This window comes from Eschrichtius robustus, chromosome 3 (genome assembly GCF_028021215.1).
Source record: "Eschrichtius robustus isolate mEscRob2 chromosome 3, mEscRob2.pri, whole genome shotgun sequence".
In the NCBI taxonomy this organism is placed as follows: domain Eukaryota; kingdom Metazoa; phylum Chordata; class Mammalia; order Artiodactyla; family Eschrichtiidae; genus Eschrichtius; species Eschrichtius robustus.
The window spans coordinates 167,243,675-167,265,682 of record NC_090826.1 but is presented as its reverse complement, the minus strand read 5'-3'; the positions used below and the strand labels follow the sequence as shown (position 1 = coordinate 167,265,682).

At 40.1% G+C, this 22,008-nt stretch overlaps 1 protein-coding gene and 1 pseudogene across 1 annotated transcript; both read left to right on the top strand.

The window, feature by feature from the left end:
- Nucleotides 1-1,419: 1,419 nt before the first annotated feature.
- Nucleotides 1,420-2,548, top strand: LOC137763039 (14-3-3 protein theta pseudogene; annotated as a pseudogene).
- A 4,494-nt stretch (nt 2,549-7,042) lies between these two features.
- Nucleotides 7,043-21,201, top strand: DEGS1 (delta 4-desaturase, sphingolipid 1). Its single transcript, XM_068541769.1, has 3 exons — nt 7,043-7,249; nt 12,018-12,760; nt 20,690-21,201. Exons 1-3 carry the CDS (start codon nt 7,168-7,170, stop codon nt 20,834-20,836), a joined length of 972 nt encoding a protein of 323 aa, XP_068397870.1. The 5' UTR covers nt 7,043-7,167; the 3' UTR covers nt 20,837-21,201.
- The last annotated feature ends 807 nt before the right edge of the window (nt 21,202-22,008 follow it).

The following is a 22,008-nucleotide window of genomic DNA, read 5'->3' as shown; positions in this document are numbered from 1 at the left end:
TGGAAGAGTTGTCTTTGTTATTTACTGTCAAAGAACGGATGACCTAAAGTTATTATTATGACTAAAGTTCATTTGAAGTGAATAAAGAATGTCTTCTGTAATTACTCTTCCACAAATTAAAGTTGGCAAATCTACCCACAGGCTAATACCTCTTAATACCATTATTAGATCTCAGCTGTGTCATTGTCAAAATACAGTTGACCCTTGAACAACATGGAGGTTAGAGGTGCTGACGTTCTGTGCAATTGAAAACTCGTGTATAACGTTATAGTTGGCCCTCTGTATCCCTGGTTCTTCATCCTCGGATTCAGCCAGTTGTGGATTGTGTAGTCCTGGAGTACGTATTTATTGAAAAAAATCCATGCATAAGTGGACCAGCGCAGTTCAAGCCCATGTTGTTCAAGGGTCAGCTGTAGTCTTAAAAAATGAATTGCTAAAATTAGAACACTCCCTCACACCATATACAAAAATAAACTCAAAATAGTTTAAAGATCTAAATATAAGACAAGACCTAAATATAAGACCATAAAACTCCCAGAAGAGAAATAGGCAAAACATTCTCTGACATAGATCATAGCAATATTTTCTTAGATCGTCTCCCAAGGCAAATGAAAAAAAAAAGCAAAAATAAACAAATGGGACCTAATCAAACTTAAAAGCTTTTGTACAGCAAAGGAAACCATCAATAAAACAAAAAGACAACCTATGGAATGGGAGAAAATATTTGCAAATGATACGACCGACAAGGGGTTAATTTCCAAAATATACATAGAGCTCATACAACTCAATATCAAAAAAAGCAAACAACCCAATCAAAAAATAGGCAGAAGACCTAAATAGACATTTCTCCAGAGAAGACATACAGATGACCGACAGGCACATGAAAAAATGCTCAATGTTGCTAATTATTAGAGAAGTGCAAATCAAAACTACAATGAGGGGGCTTCCCTGGTGGCGCAGTGGTTGAGAATCCTCCTGCCAAGGCAGGGGACACGGGTTCGAGCCCTGGTCCAGGAAGATCCCACATGCCGCGGAGCAACTGGGCCCGTGAGCCACAATTACTGAGCCTGCGCGTCTGGAGCCTGTGCTCCGCAACAAGAGAGGCCGCGATAGTGAGAGGCCCGCGCACCGCGATGAAGAGTGGCCCCCGCTTGCCGCAACTAGAGAAAGCCCTCGCGCAGAAACGAAGACTCAACACAGCCATAAATAAATAAATAAATAAACAAACAAACAAAACTATAATGAGGAATCACTTCACACCAGTCAGAACGGCTATCATCAAAAAGTCTACAAATAATAAATGCTGGAGATGGTGTAGAGAAAAGGGAACCCTCCTACACTGTTGGTGGGAATGTAAATTGATGCAGCCACTATGGAAAACAGTGTGGAGGCTCCTTTAAAAACTAAAAATAGGAGACGGGAGGGTCCTCGGCTAAAGCCAAAGGCGGATCAAAGTGGTGGGACTCGCGCCGCGGCCGCGGAGACGTGAAGGCCCTCCGCACTCCTCCTCGGCATCCAGGTCGGTGCTCGCCCTCGCTGTCCTGTCCCCGGCCCCATGGAGAAGACGGAGCCGATCCAGAAGGCCAAGCTGGCCGAGCAGGCCGAGCGCTACGACGACATGGCCACCTGCACGAAGGCCGTGACGGAGCAGGGCGCCGAGCTGTCCAACGAGAAGCGCAACCTGCTCTCGGTGGCCTACAAGAACGTGGTCGGGGGCCGCAGGTCCGCCTGGAGGGCCATCTCGAGCATCGAGCAGAAGACCGACACCTCCGACCAGAAGCTGCAGCTGATTAAGGACTATCGGGAGAAAGTGGAGTCCGAACTGCGGTTCATCTGCACCACGGCCCTGGAATTGTTGGCTAAGTATTTAATAGCCAATGCAACTAATCCAGAGAGTAAGGTCTTCTATCTGAAGATGAAGGGAGATTATTTCCGGTACCTTGCTGAAGTTGCTTGTGGTGATGATCAGAAACAAACAATAGATAATTCCCAAGGAGCTTACCAAGAGGCTTTTGACATAAGCAAGAAAGAGATGCAACCCACACACCCAATCCGCCTGGGGCTGGCTCCTAACTTTTCTGTATTTTACTATGAGATCCTTAATAACCCAGAACTTGCCTGCACACTGGCTAAAACGGCTTTTGATGAGGCCATTGCAGAACTTGATACACTGAATGAAGACTCATACAAAGACAGCACCCTCATCATGCAGTTGCTTAGAGACAACCTAACATTATGGACATCAGACAGTGCAGGAGAAGAATGTGATGCGGCAGAAGGGGCAGAGAACTAAGTGCATACAGGGTGTCATCCTTCTTCCCCTCAAGAAACCTTTTTACTCATCTCCATTCCTTATTCCATTTGGATTTCCTATAGCAAAGAAACCCATTCATGTGTATGGAATCAACTGTTTATAGTCTTTTCACACTGCAGCTTTGGGAAAACTCCATTCCTTGATTTGTGTTTGTCTTGGCCTTCCTGGTGTGCAGTTACTGCTGTAGAAAAGTATTAATAGCTTCATTTCATATAAACATAAGTAACTTCCAAACACTTATGTAGAGGACTAAAAATGTGTCTGGTATTTAAGTAATCTGAACCAGTTCTGCAAGTGACTGTGTTTTGTATTACTATGAAGATATGAAAATGTAGTTAATTACAATTTAAAGAGTGTTCTACATAACTTCTTAATTTCTACATTCCCTCCCTTACTCTTCTTCGGGGATTTTCTTTCAGTAAGCAACTTTTCCATCCTCTTAATATATTCCTTTTTGGTAGGAATCCAGAAGTATTAGATTGAATGGAAAAGCATTTGACATTTTGAGGCTGGGGGTCACAAATTAAAATGCCTCCTGTATCATATATGATGGAGGTCTTGTGTATCTGTGACAACAGGGAGTTTCCTCATTCACTCTTCATTTGCTGCTGTTTAAGTTGACAACTTCCCTTCCCAATAAAAATTCACTTACAAAAAAAAAAAAACTAAAAATAGAGCTACCAACAACCATATGATCCAGCAATCCCACTCCTGGGCACATATCCAGAAAAGATGAAAACTCTAATTCAAAAAGATATATACATATATACCGCAATGTTCACAGCAGCACTATTTATAATAGCCAAGAAATGGAAGCAACTTAAGTATCCAACAACAGACAAATGAATAAACAAGATGCGGTACATGTATACAATGGAATATTACTCAGCCATAAAAAGGAATGAAATTGGGTCATTTGTAAAGATGTGGATGGACCTAGAGACTGTCATACAGAGTGAAGTAAGTCAGAGAGAGAAAAACAAATATTGTATATTAACACATATATGTGGAATCTAGAAAAATGGTATGGATGATCCTATTTGCAAAGCAGAAATAGAGACACAGACATAGAGAACAAATCTATAGATACCAAGGGGGAAGGGGGTGGGAGGAATTGGGAGATTGGGATTGACACATATACACTATTGATACTACGTATAAAATAAATAGCTAATGAGAACATACCGTATAGCACAGGGAACTTAATACACTGTGGTGATCTGAATGGGAAGGAAGTCCAAAAGGGAAGGGATATAGGTATGTGTACGGCTGACTCATTTTGCTGTGCAGTAGAAACTAATACAACATTGTAAAGCAACTATACTCCAATAAAAATTAATTAAAAAATAAAATAATCAAAAGTTGATCCAAATAGTTGGACCTCACCAAGGTAGAGCTGCAGATCCAAGTTTCCCAAGTGTGAAATAGACAAGAAGGCTTGCCATTCAATTTTTTGTCTTTCCGTATAGGATTTGTTGGGAAGACAAAGAAGAAGTGATTGGTGCCATATACAGGTAAGGATACAAGACTGGCACTTGTCTTATCTTAGGAGAACACAACCAGAAAGGATCTTAAAGATTATTTAACCAGGAGTTCCTAACCTGAACTCAGAAAACTAAGCTGTGATGGGCTTCAAAAAGTATGTAAATACTACCTGCTCCCCAAAATTGTATACAACATTTTGTGTATGTGTGTTTCTCTGGAAAGAAGATAGTTTTCATAATATTCTCTAAGGGTTTGTAACCTCCAAAAGTATTAAGTATAATTTAATTAACCATTAATACTATGATCTGATTACTCAGGTAAGAATGTTATTTGCTTTTCCTTCCCAAAGTTTCTTGTTCATTAGAACTCAAACAAACAGAAAAGCAAATAAATAATATGTTTGAAGTTGAGGGGAAAAAAGATACATGTACCCCAATGTTCACAGCAGCACTGTTTATAATAGCCAAGATATGGAAGCAACCTAAGTATCCATCAACAGACAAATGGATAAACAAGATGTAGTATATATATGCAATGGAATATTACTCAGCCATAAAAAAGAATGAAATATTGTCATTTGCTGCAACATCGATGGACCTAGAGATTATCATACTAACTGAAGTCAGAAAGAGAAAGACAAATATTATATGATACCACTTATCTGTGGAATCTAAAAAATTATACAAATGAATCTATTAATAAAACAGAAACAGACTCATAGACATAGAAAATAAACTTATGGTTACCAAAGGGGAAGGAGAGGGGGAGGATAAATTAGGAGTATGGGATTAACAGATATGACTATATATAAAATAGATAAGCAACAAGAATTTACACAGGGAACTATATTCAATATCTTGTAATAATCTATAATGGAAAATACTCTGAAAATATATTTATATATATAACTGAATTATTTTGCTGTATACCTGAAACTAACAATATTGCAAATCAATTATACCTCAATTTTTTAAAAATGAATTGCCCATTCAAAAAATTTTTTAAATGGAAAATGAAAAATCCACATGGAAGAACACCTTGATTTCAAAAGTATGACTGCCCTCTTCTGAAAACGACATTGTCTGATATTTCCCAATATCATCAGGAACTACTGGTATTCACCCACAGCTTTTTTTTTTTTTTTTTAATGTATTTACTTTTGGTTGTGTTGGGTCTTCATTGCTGCACGCGGGCTTTCTCTAGTTGCAGTGAGTGAGGGCTACTCTTCGTTGCGGTGCATGGGCTTCTCATTGCGGTGGCTTCTCTTGTTGCAGAGCACCGGCTCTAGGCTCGCGGGCTTCAGAAGTTGGGGCACACGGGCTTAGTTGCTCCTTGGCACGTGGGATCTTCCCGGACCAGGGCTCGAACCCGTGTCCCCTGCATTGGCAGGCGGATTCTTAACCACTGCGCCACCAGGGAAGTCCTCACCCACAGCTTTTAACAGCAGACTGGATAGTGCCTTTCTAGAATAACTGGGATGATTGCTTCAAGATAAACTACCTGGCAGGAGTAAGGAAAAGATATGAAAGATAATACATTAAGAACTTTTAAAAGTCCACACTAAAGAAACATGCCTATGTGTAATGAAAATACTTGTTAATCCCCACAAAAATCCTGTAGCCGAATTCTTTTCCTTTTCTTTAGAATGTCAAAATCCACATTCAATTCAAATGTAAAAGGTGAAAAGGATTAAGTGAAAACATTCCCTCCCAATCCTTTCCCCTAGATTCCCACTTACTCTCTTAAAATAATAATCATTTCTTGGTTGTCTTTCTAAACCTATATTGTCTTTTAAAACCATATCCAAGGAAACACATATTATATATGTATTGTGTATTATATATACTCCCCGCCCCAGCACATACCCAGTGTTTTGCATTTAACAGTACGTTTTGGAGATCAATTCGTATTAAGACATAAAGACCTTCCTCATTTTTTTTTTTAGTGTGGCATAGCATGACACTGTAAGGTTAATTGCATGTGCCATTATGTGTTTGTTTTAGTTTGTCTGAGGTTTTTTTTTTTCCCCTGGTATGAAACGTTAACAGATATGGACTTCAACAAAAAACAAAAACAAAAACAACTGTAACCATAATATAACACTATTATCACACTTCAATTAACAATAATTTCTCAATATCATCACACATCTAATCGATATCTGAGTTAAATGATCTCATGTCAATTTTAAAAGCTTTTGACAATTTGAATCACAATCTAAATAAGATCAATACGTTGCAGTTGATTGATGTTTTTAAAGCCCCTTTTAATCTGTAGGTTTTCCCTCTTTTGTTTCCCTTGCATTTTATTTATTAAAGTACCCAGGATGTTGTCCTAGAGTTTCCCACAGTCAAGATCTTGCTGATTCTGTCTCTATGGTGTAGTTTAACATCCTCTGTTCTTTCTATTTTCTATACATTCGTAGTTGGATCTAGGGGTTTGATCAGATTTCTTTGTGGTTTTGTGTGTGTGTGTGTGTGTGTGTGTGTGTGTGTGGTGTTCTTTTATTATAAGATCACCCTGTTGGTTATCTTCCTTTTTGTAATCTTAGTCAGTTTCTTTTTTAATGGAAAAGTGGTAATTAATTTTGAAACAAAATGCCCCCTCTTTCAGAAAGAGGTGGTGGTTTAAACGACTTCTGTGACAGATGTAAGGCTGAGCAATCACCTTGTAAGAGAAATGGTCACACAAGAATAATTCAGGCAAAACAACAAATTCCTCATCATTTTCACTCTCAACAATAGTGATTTCCTTTTTCTTAATTAGCTCTTAATCACCACAAGCTCCTCATTTTTTCCTGAGGTATTATTTCCAGGAGGCAGCCAAAAACGGCTCAGTGAATAAGCTGCTTTTCAAAATGAAACAAAATTTGGGCGAGTCGCCATTTATTTATGACCAAGGATCCTCGTGATCGAGCTCCGGCCTTCCTCCGAGGCGCTAAAGAGCAGTCTTATTTAACTCGAGACCTTTCTTTCCTTTTTCACCTTTTTCCGGCCTCGGGCACCAGCATCGCGCAGGACAGGCCGCAAGGAGCCGGGATTTGCGTGAACTCGGCCTCTCAGCCGGTCACCGAGTCACAGCATCTCAGAACCCCCAGCCAGTGAGCCGCGGAATCCCGCCCACCACGGGGGCCTCCGCCCGGCCTGCCACGCTCCGGGGCGGGGGTGGTGGTGGTGGTGGTTGTGGTGGCTGGGGCCGGAGGGGCGGGGCCTCGAGGCTCCGCCCCGGTCGGCGTCTGCTCTCCGGCTCCGCAGCAGCCAGCTGACTCCAGTCGCGGAGGTGCCGCCTTCGCTTTCATCTCCGCCTCCGCCTCGGAGGATCCCGGCCAGGAGTGAGAGCCGGCCGCTGGCCCGCGAGCCGCCGCCGCCATGGGGAACCGCGTTTCGCGGGAAGACTTCGAGTGGGTCTACACCGACCAGCCCCACGCCAGTCGGCGCCAGGAGATCCTGGGTGAGGTCCGGGCCCGCGCCCCGTTATGTGCGTGCGCGGCCTCCTGCCACCGGGACGCGCCCTCCTCGCGCGGCCCTTGCGCGCCCGAGGCCGGTTAAGAGTCGACTCCCTGCCGCGTCTCGCCGCCCCGGCCGCCTGGCCGTGCGGGAGAAGCCGGGGGAGGCGCTGGGCCGGAGCGGGAGGGAGGGAGGGATCCCCGCGCTCCCCCGTCCCACCGCGCGGCCCCGGCCCTTCGACGGGGAGGCGCAGGCGCGCCCCCAAGCGCGGGCGTGCGGTCGGGGCCAGGGTTTGCTCACAGCCGGGTCCCCGCGACTAGGCCACCCTTGGGTAGATCCTCTCGCTTGGAGATTCTCGTGCCGCCGGTCGGCACCGTTTCCTCCCCGTCCCCGTCCTCCTCCTCCCCCCTCCCCTCCCCTCCCCCCCTCCTCTCCCCTCTCCCCTCCCCTCCCCTCCCCCCCTCCTCTCCCCTCTCCCCTCCCCTCCCCTCCCCCCCTCCTCTCCCCTCTCCTCCCCCTCCTCTCCCCTCTCCCCTCCCCTCCCCTTCCCCTCCCCTCCCCCCCCTCCCCTCCCCTCCCCCCCCTCCCCTCCCCTCCCCCTCCCCTCCCCTCTCCCCTCCCCTCCCCTCCCCCTCCCCTCCCCTCCCCTCCCCCTCCTCTCCCCTCCCCCTCCTCTCCCCTCCCCCTCCCCCTCCTCTCCCCTCCCTCTCCTCTCCCTCCTCCTCCCTCTCCCGGTAGCCGGCCCCGGCAGAGCCAGGCTGCGAGCGTGTGCGAGGCAGGGCGTGGTCCTGGAGCATCTGGCGGCCCACGCGCAGGGCGCGCTGACGTTGGTCGGCGCCAGCAGGCCATCCTGCCGCCGGCGGCTGATGCCTTGGGCCAGGGAGGGGACTCGTGGTACCCGACCCGTTTGATCCCAGGGGCTTCTCGGGCCGGAAGGGTAAGCGTTCCAGGGTCCGGATCCTGCTGCGCTCACGGTGTTCTCATTGATACTCGCAACGCGGCTCATGCAAGAAGGGCAGATTCATATATATTTTTCATCCATCCCAGTTTTGTGGACGAAAAGGCTGAAGTATGGAAGACTTGCCAAGATTAGCCTTCTGGTTCCCTGACTGCTAGTTTAGGGCCTTTACACCAGGTTAACTAGGCCTTATTCAACTCTCTAGAGGTGTAAGGCGCTCAGCTATTTGCAGCTTCTATATTATATAGAGAATTCTCTCATCTCTCCCAGGGTACTCTTAATGGTAAGCTAGGCATTGTGTTGAGTGCTTTACAAACATTACACAATTTTATCCTCCCAGTAATTAGGTAGGTGTTATCCCTGTTTTAAAGACGAGGTAAGAGTGAATAAGTGTTAGAGGGGGATTCTGATCTGGGTTAGATTGCCTCCAAAGCATTGCTTTAAACCTCTTTGCTATTGTTTCAGAGATCTGGAAACTAGTGGGTGGTAAATTGAATAGGAGGAATTCTTTCTCATACACAGTATTCCCCTAGTTTTTTTTCTCTGCATCCATTTGTGCAGTGAAAAGAAAAAGCAAGCCCCTGATTTTTGTTGGGTAAGTTAGAAATTTCATGTTTTCACAAAAAGAAAGGAGTTAACCCTTTAAAAACTTTCATGGTCGAGGAGACTCTTCAGAGTTGTCTCTTGGACTGGAGTTCACCTTCTCCAGGTTGCCTGCCTCCTGAATAAAGCAACCTTTCCTTTCCAGCCAATACTTGTCTCTTGAGTCCCGCAAACAGCAGAACCAGGGTTTGGTAGCACGTTGTCACAGATCTAGTAAATGGAGGAATCTAGATTTAAACCCATATCCTTCTGACACTAGGGACTATTTTACACTGTTAAAGAACTTTATAAATTGTTTAAAAAAAAAAAAGTAGATCCCTTTGAAATGGATTTGTTAAAATTGAAATTTTAACATTGAAATTTTAAAATTTCCTTTATTTTTAATCAAAATGTGTATTTTGCAAATCACACATAGGAGATAGCATATGGTACATTTTATCTATGCCTGATCAATACATTACATAAGAATAATCTGGTATCCACGCTATAAAAACCAACTCCTGAATACTGGAACTTAGCTATTTAAAATTCAGAAAATCAAGGAAGTAAAAAGGTGCTTGTTCATGCTTATCTCAACATGGAACCTTTTTTCCACAAACTTATCATCACTGGACCGTTTCACTTGGAAAGTAAAAGGACTACATATTTCTCAATGAAAACGTCATTTTCCCTGCAGGTGTAAATAAATACTGCTCAGTGTTCCATTTCAGGGGTGGAGATGGAATACCCTCAGGAAAGATAAAAATCTGGAGACTTGTTTAAATTATACTTAAATGATGAGATATTTCTCAAATGTATCAGGTTTTGGGGGGGAGAGAGGCACCGGAGAACATGGATATGTTGTTTAACAACCACCATCTGTACGCTAAATTTACAAAGTTTGTGTACGAAATTAATGAAGGCTAGGGACTAGACCATTATTAGTGGGTCAGATAATCACAAGAAATGCTCCTTTTACTGCTGTACTTCCACAGGGAAAAAGCATTTTTTTTTAACAGCCTTACTAAGATATAATTCACAAACTATAAAGTTCCCCTCCCCCCCCCTTTTTTTTTTTTTTTTTTGGCCATGCCACAGGGTATGTGGGATCTTAATTCCCCGACTAGGGATCAAACCCGTGCCCCCTGCATTGGAAGCGCAGAGTCTTAACCACTGGACCGCCAGGGTATAGTTTTAAACTATCACTACAATCTAATTTTTAGAAAGTTTTTGTCATCCTAAAAAGAAACCCTATACTCATAAGCAGTCTCCATATCTTCCAGTCCTGGGCAACCACTAATCTTTCTGTTTTTATAGATTTGCTTATTCTGGGCGTTTCTTATGAATGAAATCATAAAATATTTGGTCTTTTGTGACTGACTTCTTTCACTTTGCATAATGTTTTCAAGGTTCACCCATGTTGTAGCATGCATCAGTACTCAGTTCCTTTTTGTAATTTTTGTGTATGGTGTAAGAGAGAAGTCCAGTTTTATTCTTCTGCATATGGATGACCAGTTGTTCCAGCACCATTTGTTGAAAAGACTGTTCTTTCCCCCCGTTTAATTATATTGGCGTGCTAGTATTGATTCTTATATACTATTACAGCTTTGCAAAAATTTGTTACAGAATTACTTGGAGGAAGTTGATTTGTCTGAGAAAAATGTGCCATCTTTATTTCATGATTTTAGAGTAACTATGAAGTGTGTGTTATCTTCTATCCTTTGTCAGACGTGTCAATTTAATCTAGTTTTATGTAAGGTAAAAATGCTGGAGCTCTAAACAGAAATAACACATTTTAATACAAAAGATTTATTACTTATCCACCAATGAACTAAACACTTGTTATTCTATGTTTGGAGGACTGCTCAAAATGCCCATATTTTAATGAATGACTTATTTGAGCTTTTCATTTATCCCAGGGTAATTAGTTTTAGACTCAAACCTATTGAGTAATCAATAATCAAAAAGTAACCCTCAAAAGGATTGTTTTTTTTGGCCTGTTGCCTACAAAATTGTTAACATTGATGAAATGAACTAATACCAACAAAGATGAGAGGTTAGGGAGTGGAGACAGAAGAGGGAAAAGGAAAGAAACAAGAATAACTACCTCGAATTAACACTACCCTTATTTCTTATATATAAAACTAGACTTAAATAACTTCCTGTCTTGCATTTTAAGCTTTTATTGAATTCTTCATTTCACATTTAGAGAAAAGAGGGTGAAACTGCTCTTCTTTCTTCTGAATCTTTTCAAGAACACTCGGAATGACCTGTCCCAAGAAAAAGGTCCTTCTTCCTTTTGCTGTCCTGGGTCAAACATACTTGACAACACACAAAACAGGAGATGTTCATTATATCTGGGCTTCCATCTCTGGAGTGCCGGGATACAGAGAAGAATCTGCATTTGCCTGTAGGCGACACTTGCCTGAAATGCAGAGGTTTTTATGACTGGCCTTTTCCATAATACTTGGATATTTGCATGTGAATTCAACAAATAAGCATTGTTCGGTTCTAACGCAGAAAGAAAGAAAGAAGGGGGGGTGGTGGTGGTGTGAATCCATAGAGTTCTTTGGAAATTACCCTAATTTCCCGGTGACTAGAAAAAGTCTACATTGGCAAAAATTTACATATCTAAATGTCTAAAAATAGGAAAATGGTTAGAAGTTACAACTGGCAACTAGAAGTGATTTAGTCATTAAAAAGGAAATTATGAAATCTAAGTAATATATTGTATATAATGTGTATATATTATATATAAGTATATTGCATATATAGTATATTGTATATATATTACATAAAAGTATACTGTAATAGTCTGTAAATCTGTCAGACACATAGGTTTATCAGATTATGATTACCACTTTGTAAAACTTACAAATTTAATGTACAAAAAATTGTTAGCAGTGAAAAGGCAACTAGATAACATGAAATCTTTACTCATTTGTGACTATCTTTCTGTTATTGTGGAGAGTCTAGATTTTGAGGCTCATTTTTTTCTGCATATATTCTGAATTTGTTGTGACATAGTATTTAGTAACTTTACTGCTGAATACACTCCTTCCCTGTAGTAGACAAATATTTGATAAAGTCTCTAATAGAGGGCATATAATGACTTGGAAAAAGAAAAAAAATTAATCGATGTGTTAATTTAATTGATGTTAGTTAATTATAATTGCAGAACTGTTGTGCACTTTTCTCAGTCTCTGATTTTTTGTTTGTTTTTCCCTTACAGCAAAGTATCCAGAGATAAAATCCTTAATGAAACCTGACTCCAACTTGATATGGATTGTAGTTTTGATGATTCTCACTCAGTTTGTTGCATTTTACCTAGTAAAGGACTTGGACTGGAAATGGGTCCTATTTTGGGCATATGCCTTTGGCAGCTGCATGAATCATTCAATGACTCTGGCTATTCATGAAGTTTCCCACAATAGTGCCTTTGGCCATTGCAAACCTATGTGGAATCGTTGGTTCGGAATATTTGCTAATCTCCCTATTGGTGTTCCATATTCCGTTTCCTTTAAGAGGTATCACATGGATCATCATCGATACCTCGGAGGTGACGGCATCGATGTGGATATTCCAACTGAGTTTGAAGGCTGGTTCTTCTGTACCACTTTCAGAAAGTTTATATGGGTCATTCTTCAACCTCTCTTTTACGCTTTTCGACCTCTGTTCATCAACCCCAAACCAATTTCCTATCTGGAAATTATCAATACCGTGATCCAGGTCACTTTTGACATCGTGATTTACTACGTTTTGGGAATTAAATCTTTAGTCTACATGTTGGCGGCATCCTTACTCGGCCTAGGTTTGCACCCAATCTCTGGACATTTTATAGCTGAACATTACATGTTCTTAAAAGGACATGAAACTTACTCATACTACGGGCCTCTGAATTTACTTACCTTCAACGTGGGTTACCATAACGAACACCATGACTTCCCCAACATTCCCGGAAAAAGCCTTCCCCTGGTAAGTAAAGGATTTGATACATGTTCTAATTTCTGATGGTTATATGATCAAAATTAGTCTTGACTTGCTCATTTAAAATAGAATCTAGTATATTTCGTCCATCTAGGCTGTTCATCAAAACAGCAAGAGTCCAGGTCCTGAGTTGGGCAGCAGCCTAACTTTACAAAGAGTTCACTGTCCTGGATCCCTAAGGCTAGCGGTAATGCGTCTCGTTTAGAATGTTGGGGGATCTGTAAAACCGGCTAACGTGTAAAGTAATTCAGAAACAGAGAATGAATTCCCTCTGCGAAGGGAGCAGAAGTTCACATAACCTTTATCACTGTTAAACTGAATACACTTAGCTAAGGTTTGTGTTGGTTTGTTGTGAAATACAGAGGTCCTACATAATTGCTCTGCAAAATAAGTGAACTTCAGTTTCCAGTACCACAGACTTGCCACAGGTAGGGACCGTCTGTTTCCTGTCACATAGACTTTCAGTGTGTTGTTTGTGGAGTAAATGAAAGACAGCACATTGACACTCATCCTTTCACCCTTCCCAAAAAAGGATGATCCTCTCCAAACTTCAGTTGTATTTCTGATGAGTTCTCTTATTAGACTTGCCATCCTCAGAATGGATAGCTTTTACAATTCCATTACCAAAAAAATGTTTCCGTAATTCTAAAAAGGGGAAGTGGTATGATGTGTAATACCAGGTTTTTTTTTTTTTTTTTTTTAATGTAATGTCTGAAACATTTATATTAACATATTTCCATACATATTTCCATACAAATACAAATATAAGATTTTTAGAAATTTCATATAATGTCTGAAACCTTTATATTAACATATTTCCATACAAATACAAATATAAGATTTTTAGAAATTTCATGTAATGTCTGAAACATTTATATTAACATATTTCCATACAAATAACCCAATGAAAGTTTAGTATTAGTTGTTTTGTTTGTTTCTTGTTTTATACTGCAGGTTCTTATTAGGCATCAATTTTATACACATCAGTGTATACATGTCAATCCCAATCGCCCAATTCAGCACACCACCATCCCCACCCCACCGCAGTTTTCCCCCCTTGGTGTCCATATGTCCATTCTCTACATCTGTGTCTCAACTTCTGCCCTGCAAACTGGCTCATCTGTACCATATTTCTAGGTTCCACATACATGCGTTAATATACGATATTTGTTTTTCTCTTTCTGACTTACTTCACTCTGTATGACAGTCTCTAGATCCATCCACTTCTCAACAAATGACTCAATTTCGTTCCTTTTTATGGCTGAGTAATATTCCATTGTATATATGTACAACAACTTCTTTATCCATTCGTCTGTTGATGGGCATTTAGGTTGCTTCCATGACCTGGCTATTGTAAATAGTGCTGCAGTGAACATTCGGGTGCATGTGTCTTTTTGAATTACGGTTTTCTCTGGGTATATGCCCAGTAGTGGGATTGCTGGGTCATATGGTAATTCTATTTTTAGTTTTTTAAGAAACCTCCATATTGTTCTCCATAGTGGCTGTATCAATTTACATTCCCACCAACAGTGCAAGAGGGTTCCCTTTTCTCCACACCCTCTCCAGCATTTGTTGTTTGTAGATTTTCTGATGATGCCCATTCTAACAGGAGTGAGGTGATACCTCATTGTAGTTTTGATTTGCATTTCTCTAATAATTAGCGATGTTGAGCATCTTTTCATGTGCTTCGTGGCCGCCTGGATGTCTTCTTGGAGAAATGTCTATTTAGGTCTTCTGCCCATTTTTGGATTGGGGTGTTTGTTTCTTTAATATTGAGCTGAATGAGCTGCTTATATATTTTGGAGATTAATCCTTTGTCCGTTGATTCGTTTGCAAATATTTTCTCCCATTCTGAGGGTTGTCTTTTCGTCTTGTTTATGGTTTCCTTTGCTGTGCAAAAGCTTTGAAGTTTCATTAGGTCCCATTTGTTTATTTTTGTTTTTATTTCCATTACTCTAGGAGGTGGATCAAAAAAGATCTTGCTGTGATTTATGTCAAAGAGTGTTCTTCCTATGTTTTCCTCTAAGAGTTTTATAGTGTCCAGTCTTACATTTAGGTCTCTAATCCATTTTGAGTTTATTTTTGTGTATGGTGTTAGGGAGTATTCTAATTTCATTCCTTTACATGTAGCTGTCCAGTTTTCCCAGCACCACTTATTGAAGGGACTGTCTTTTCTCCATTGTATATCTTTGCCCCCTTTGTCATAGATTAGTTGACCATAGGTGCGTGGGTTAATCTCTGGGCTTTCTATCTTGTTCCATTGATCTATGTTTCTGTTTTTGTGCCAGTACCATATTGTCTTGATTACTGTAGCTTTGTAGTAGAGTCTGAAGTCAGGGAGTCTGATTCCTCCAGCTCCATTTTTTTGCCTCAAGACTGCTTTGGCTATTCGGGGTCTTTTGTGTCTCCATACAAATTTTAAGATGATTTGTTCTAGCTCCGTAAAAAATGCCATTGGTAATTTGATAGGGATTGCATTGAATCTGTAGATTGCTTTGGGTAGTATAGTCATTTTCACAATGTTGATTCTTCCAATCCAAGAACATGGTATATCTCTCCATCTGTTGGTATCATCTTTAATTTCTTTCATCAGTGTCTTATAGTTTTCTGCATACAGGTCTTTTGTCTCCCTAGGTAGGTTTATTCCTAGGTATTTTATTCTTCTTGTTGCAATGGTAAATGGGAGTGTTTCCATAATTTCTCTTTCAGATTTTTCATCATTAGTGTATAGGAATGCAAGAGATTTCTGTGCATTAATTTTGTATCCTGCAACTTTACCATATTCATTAATTAGCTCTAGCAGTTTTCTGGTGGCAGTTTTAGGATTCTCTATGTATAGTATCATGTCATCCGCAAACAGTGACAGTTTTACTTCTTCTTTTCCAATTTGTATTCCTTTTATTTCTTTTTCTTCTCTGATTGCCGTGGCTAGGACTTCCAGAACTATATTGAATAATAGTGGTGAGAGTGGACATCCTTGTCTCGTTCCTGATCTTAGAGGAAATGCTTTCAGTTTTTCACCATTGAGAATGATGTTTGCTGTGGGTTTGTCATATATGGCCTTTATTATGTTGAGGTAGGTTCCCTCTATGCCCACTTTCTGGAGAGTTTTTATCATAAATGGGTGTTGAATTTTGTCGAAAGCTTTTTCTGCATCTATTGAGATGATCATATGGTTTTTATTCTTCAGTTTGTTAATATGGTGTATCACATTGATTGATTTGCGTATATTGAAGAATCCTTGCATCCCTGGGATAAATCCCACTTGATCGTGGTGTATGATCCTTTTAATGTGTTGTTGGATTCTGTTTGCTAGTATTTTGTTGAGGATTTTTGCATCTATATTCATCAGTGATATTGGTCTGTAATTTTCTTTTTTTGTAGTGTCTTTGTCTGGTTTTGGTATCAGGGTGATGGTGGCCTCATAGAATGAGTTTGGGAGTGTTCCTTCCTCTGCAATTTTTTGGAAGAGTTTGAGAAGGATGGGTGTTAGCTCTTCTCTAAATGTTTGATAGAATTCACCTGTGAAGCCATCTGGTCCTGGACTTTTGTTTGTTGGAAGATTTTTAATCACAGTTTCAATTTCATTACTTGTGATTGGTCTGTTCATATTTTCTGTTTCTTCCTGGTTCAGTCTTGGAAGGTTATACCTTTCTAAAAATTTGTCCATTTCTTCCAGGTTGTCCATTTTATTGGCATAAAGTTGCTTGTAGTAGTCTCTTAGGATGCTTTGTATTTCTGCAGTGTCTGCTGTAACTTCTCCTTTTTCATTTCTGATTTTATTGATTTGAGTCCTCTCCCTCTTTTTCTTGATGAGTCTGGCTAATGGCTTATCAATTTTGTTTATCTTCTCAAAGAACCAACTTTTAGTTTTATTGATCTTTGCTATTGTTTTCTTTGTTTCTATTTCATTTATTTCTGCTCTGATCTTTATGATTTCTTTCCTTCTGCTAACTTTGGGTTTTGTTTGTTCTTCTTTCTCTAGTTTCTTTAGGTGTAAGGTTAGATTGTTTACTTGAGATTTTTCTTGTTTCTTTAGGTAGGCTTGTATAGCTATAAACTTCCCTCTTAGAACCGCTTTTGCTGCATCCCATAGGTTTTGGGTCGTCGTGTTTTCATTGTCATTTGTCTCTAGGTATTTTTTGATTTCCTCTTTGATTTCTTCAGTGATCTCTTGGTTATTTAGTAACGTATTGTTTAGCCTCCATGTGTTTGTCTGTTTTACGTTTTTTTCCCTGTAATTCATTTCTAATCTCATAGCGTTGTGGTCAGAAAAGATGCTTGATACGATTTCAATTTTCTTAAATTTACTGAGGCTTGATTTGTGACCCAAGATGTGATCTATCCTGGAGAATGTTCCGTGCGCACTTGAGAAGAACGTGTAATCTGCTGTTTTTGGATGGAATGTCCTATATATATCAATTAAATCTATCTGGTCTATTGTGTCATTTAAAGCTTCTGTTTCCTTATTTATTTTCATTTTGGATGATCTGTCCATTGGTGTAAGTGAGGTGTTAAAGTCCCCCACTATGATTGTGTTACTGTCAATTTCCTCTTTTATAGCTGTTAGCAGTTGCCTTATGTATTGAGGTGCTCCTATGTTGGGTGCATATATATTTATAATTGTTATATCTTCTTCTTGGATTGATCCCTGGATCATTATGTAGTGTCCTTCCTTGTCTCTTGTAACATTCTTTATTTTAAAGTCTATTTTATCCGATATGAGTATAGCTACTCCAGCTTTCTTTTGATTTCCATTTGCATGGAATATCTTTTTCCATCCCCTCACTTTCAGTCTGTATGTGTCCCTAGGTCTGAAGTGGGTCTCTTGTAGACAGCATATATATGGGTCTTGTTTTTGTATCCATTCGGCCAGTCTATGTCTTTTGGTTGGGGCATTTAATCCATTCACGTTTAAGGTAATTATCGATATGTATGTTCCTATGACCATTTTCTTAATTGTTTTGGGTTTGTTTTTGTAGGTCCTTTACTTCTCTTGTGTTTCCCACTTAGAGAAGTTCCTTTAGCATTTGTTGTAGAGTTGGTTTGGTGGTGCTGAATTCTCTTAGCTTTTGCTTGTCTGTAAAGCTTTTGATTTCTCCATCAAATCTAAATGAGATCCTTGCCGGGTAGAGTAATCTTGGTTGTAGGTTCTTCCCTTTCATCACTTTAAGTATATCATGCCACTCCCTTCTGGCTTGCAGAGTTTCTGCTGAGAAATCAGCTGTTAACCTTATGGGAGTTCCCTTGTATGTTATTTGTCGTTTTTCCCTTGCTGCTTTCAATAATTTTTCTTTGTCTTTAATTTTTGCCACTTTGATTACTATGTGTCTCGGCATGTTTCTCCTTGGGTTTATCCTGTATGGGACTCTCTGCGCTTCCTGGACTTGGGTGGCTATTTCCTTTCCCATGTTAGGGAAGTTTTCGACTAAAATCTCTTCAAATATTTTCTCTGGTCCTTTCTCTCTCTCTTCTCCTTCTGGGACCCCTATAATGCGAATGTTGTTGCATTTAATGTTGTCCCAGAGGTCTCTTAGGCTGTCTTCATTTCTTTTCATTCTTTTTTCTTTATTCTGTTCTGTGGCAGTGAATTCCACCATTCTGTCTTCCAGGTCACTTATCCGTTCTTCTGCCTCAGTTATTCTGCTATTGATTCCTTCTAGTGTAGTTTTCATTTCAGTTATTGTATTGGTCATCTCTGTTTGTTTGTTCTTTAATTCTTCTAGGTCTTTGTTAACCATTTCTTGCATCTTCTCGATCTTTGCCTCCATTCTTATTCCGAGGTCCTGGATCATCTTCACTGTCATTATTCTGAATTCTTTTTCTGGAAGGTTGCCTATCTCCACTTCATTTAGTTGTTTTTCTGGGGTTTTTTCTTGTTCCTTCATCTGGTACATAGCCCTCTGCCTTTTCATCTTGTCTATCTTTCTGTAACTGTGGTTTTTGGTCCACAGGCTGCAGGATTGTAGTTTTTCTTGCTTCTGCTGTCTGCCCTCTGGTGGTTGAGGCTATCTAAGAGGCTTGATGGGAGGCTCTGGTCAATATCAGGTTTTTTTGATTTTTTTTTTTTTTTTAGCTGTGATATAAGGGAACCATAGCCAGGTATTTTATGCTATCATATCCACCCAACCAAATTTTATAGATTTCCTCTTCAGTTTTTAAATGTTGACTGTCTGCAGACTCGTATACAACATGACAACGAAGTATAACGTTTGATTATTGATTGGATTGCCAATTGAGGAAAGAAAAATCTAGAAAGGACATTGAGTTAGTGGGGAAATTTTGAATCTGGACCATGTAATACATAATACTGTGTCAGTGTTAAATTTCTTGGGTGTGGTAATGGTGTTATGGTTTTGTCGGGGAATGTCCTCGTTCTTAGGAGATATGTGTAGAATATTTAGGGGTGAAGTATTCGGGGTTAGTGTTCATATAATGTCTGCAACTTTTCGGCAAAGAAAGAGCAGAGTATGTGGTGTGTACTATATATGGAGGGAGAGTGTGGCCATGACATAGTGTCATTTGGTGGACCTAGGTGAAGGGCATATGGGTGTTGGTTTTTCTGTTCTTTCAACTTTTCTGTCGGTTTTACATTTTTCAAAATAAAATGCAGGAAAACACCACACAACTGGCCGAAGACAGCTTTGAAACTGGTGTAATGTGGTGCTAGTGCAGCTACTTTGTGTCATTTTGGCCTGAAGAGTGCGCCCGCCTTTGCTTGCCTCTTCCCTGACTAGGCCAGTACATTTTTATATTTTAAGAGGTTATGGTTTAAGGAGAAAGCCAGTCACCTTCGGAACAAAATAATTAATTTTTTCCAATATAAGCCACATACTTTGACTTGTAATTTTCTTGAACAGTCCCTGAACTGTTCAGCTCAAACATTGCTTGACCTAAGGCCCATGGTTCATCAGTGAGTACTGAGTTCCCACTTCCACAGTTTTCCTGTTTAGCTAAACTAACAAACCTTCTCAGAGTTCTCTAAGTCTTCCTTTTCCTGCTTTTTCTGTGGTGTATACCAAGGAGTATCTTGTTCTACAGTTGTTGTGCTGCACTAGTTATGTTGCATACAACTGTCATGTGGTTAGTTAACAGGTATGTATAGCAAGGTTTCTTTTAACAGCTTTATTGAGATGTAACTCATAGATACAATTCATCCATTTAAAATTGAATGGTTTTTAGATTGTTCAGAGTTGTACAACCATCACTGTAATCAATTTTAGAATATTTTTATCACAATAACAAGGTTCTTTAATTTTTTCTATGTTTTTCGTGCCGTCTCTCTTCAACATCTTGGATTCTGTGTTTCTGTTTTCCTTTGGGATTTATTAGGGTAGTTTTTGCACATTTTGTTGAAGCCACAGAATTTTTTCTTACTCAGCAGTAACTAGTTTTGCTTGCTCATCACACTGGCAGTAGTCATTTTTTTAAAAGACATTCTCAACTTGAGATGGCTGAATTGCACACTTGATAAGTGATTAATTTCTAACTGGCATGCCACAATAATTGATCAGTATTTGTAGGTTCCTTAATGGCAGGGGATCAAGTGGTGCCTTTAAACCCTACAGTGGCGGCCATGCGGTACGACACTTAAAAAGCAGCAAGCTGATTGGATTGCAAGTATTTGTTGTTAAAGATTCCAGCTGCCAACTTTTACAAGTAAACCAGTATATGTAGTCCCTCAGAGCTTGTTGGAACATCAGTAATGCTAGAGGATCAAGTGTATGTTCCTGCTGAAATGTAGGTTGCTTTTTGTTTAGAATTCCCAAAGCTGCTGCTTTTATTTATTTATTTATTTGAGAGGGAGGCAGGAGAAAGTCTCATGGTTTCTCCTGAGTGTGTGTGTCAGACGTTCATCTGTCGTCTGCAATAGGACTCAGTTAGCACTCACTCATCTTGCTGTATTTTCCCTTCCAGGTGAGGAAGATAGCAGCTGAGTACTATGAGAGCCTCCCCCACTACAATTCCTGGATAAAAGTACTGTATGATTTTGTGATGGATGATACAATAAGTCCCTATTCGAGGGTGAAGAGGCATCAAAAAGGCAGCGTGGTTCTGGAGTAAATGTCATTAAGGCCAAAGGAATTCCTCTCTGAAACTCCAGAATAGCTGAGAAGGTGGAATTTTTGCATTACTAAAAAGACCAGTGATGTTTAGAAGCTGCCCTCCTACAAATTCAAAGTCTGATCTTCATGGTATCAAGACGCTAATCTGGCTGTAAACAGTCAGCCTATCTGTGCAGCATTCAGCTTTACTCACAGGAAACTTGTTCATTGTATTACCACCGTGGTGGATGTTTTCACTTAGGTCTGACACTTTGTAAGCATATCATAAGAAAAGCTTTTCAAAAGCTATTTCTAGTATGTTGTTTTCACTATAAGGATTTACTTTATTAAAACACCTAATAAACAGCTGTTGATCACAATAAATAGTGTTTATCATATTTTTTAAAATTTTACTGTCTTTACACTATAACCAGAGTACTGGGAGTGAGCTTACTTTAAAATTTAAAAAGGCCTGGAAATATCTTTCACTGCAAGCCGAATGACTCATTTTTAATTTTTTCTGTTGTATCAATACATGGAACCTAAATTAGTGCTGAGTCCTGCACAGCCTGTTCATTAAGTAAAGACATTATTGAATTTAATCACATCCAACATTCGACTTCCTTTTCAGATGCGTGGACTCTCAAATTAGAAACAACTAACTGATAAAGAGTTTCTTGTCATTTCGTTTCAGCGGAAGCTGGTTGGGTCTGATGGTAGATGGTGTCAAGTAGCCAGTATCGAGGGCTGTTAGGCTGGCAGTCCTGGTTACCTGAAATGTGTCATTTGGGTAAATTTAGTGTAATATGGTGAACTATTTTTTTATCTTTTTTTTTTTTTTTTGGCCGGGCTGCACAGCCTGTGGCATCTTCCCCTGACCAGGGATCAAACCCTGTGCCCCTGCAGTGCGAGCTCAGGGTCTTAACCACTGGACCGCCAGGGATGTCCCTGGTGAACTATTTTAAAGTAATCCGTGGTATCAAACAATCAAATAGTCTACAGTTTGTACACAACACCAACCCTCTGTCATCCTGAATACGAGATATTATAAAATTCTTACTTCTATAATCCCCAGCTGTGTATTGCAGTTTCACATGCTGGTGGTGAAGAGTACGGCGCTCACCCTCAGAAGGACTGGGTTTTCACAGACCTGATTTGGGGAGACAGAGTACTTTGCTTTCCCTTCCTTAT

What these genes read in the sequence shown, in the direction of transcription:
- DEGS1 (XM_068541769.1), top strand. Translation starts at nt 7,168, where the DNA reads ATGGGGAACCGCGTTTCGCGGGAAGACTTCGAGTGGGTCTACACCGAC. An exon ending in TCGGCGCCAGGAGATCCTGG is followed by an intron (nt 7,250 to 12,017) that starts GTGAGGTCCGGG and finishes TTTCCCTTACAG; the next exon opens with CAAAGTATCCAGAGATAAAA. An exon ending in CCGGAAAAAGCCTTCCCCTG is followed by an intron (nt 12,761 to 20,689) that starts GTAAGTAAAGGA and finishes TTTCCCTTCCAG; the next exon opens with GTGAGGAAGATAGCAGCTGA.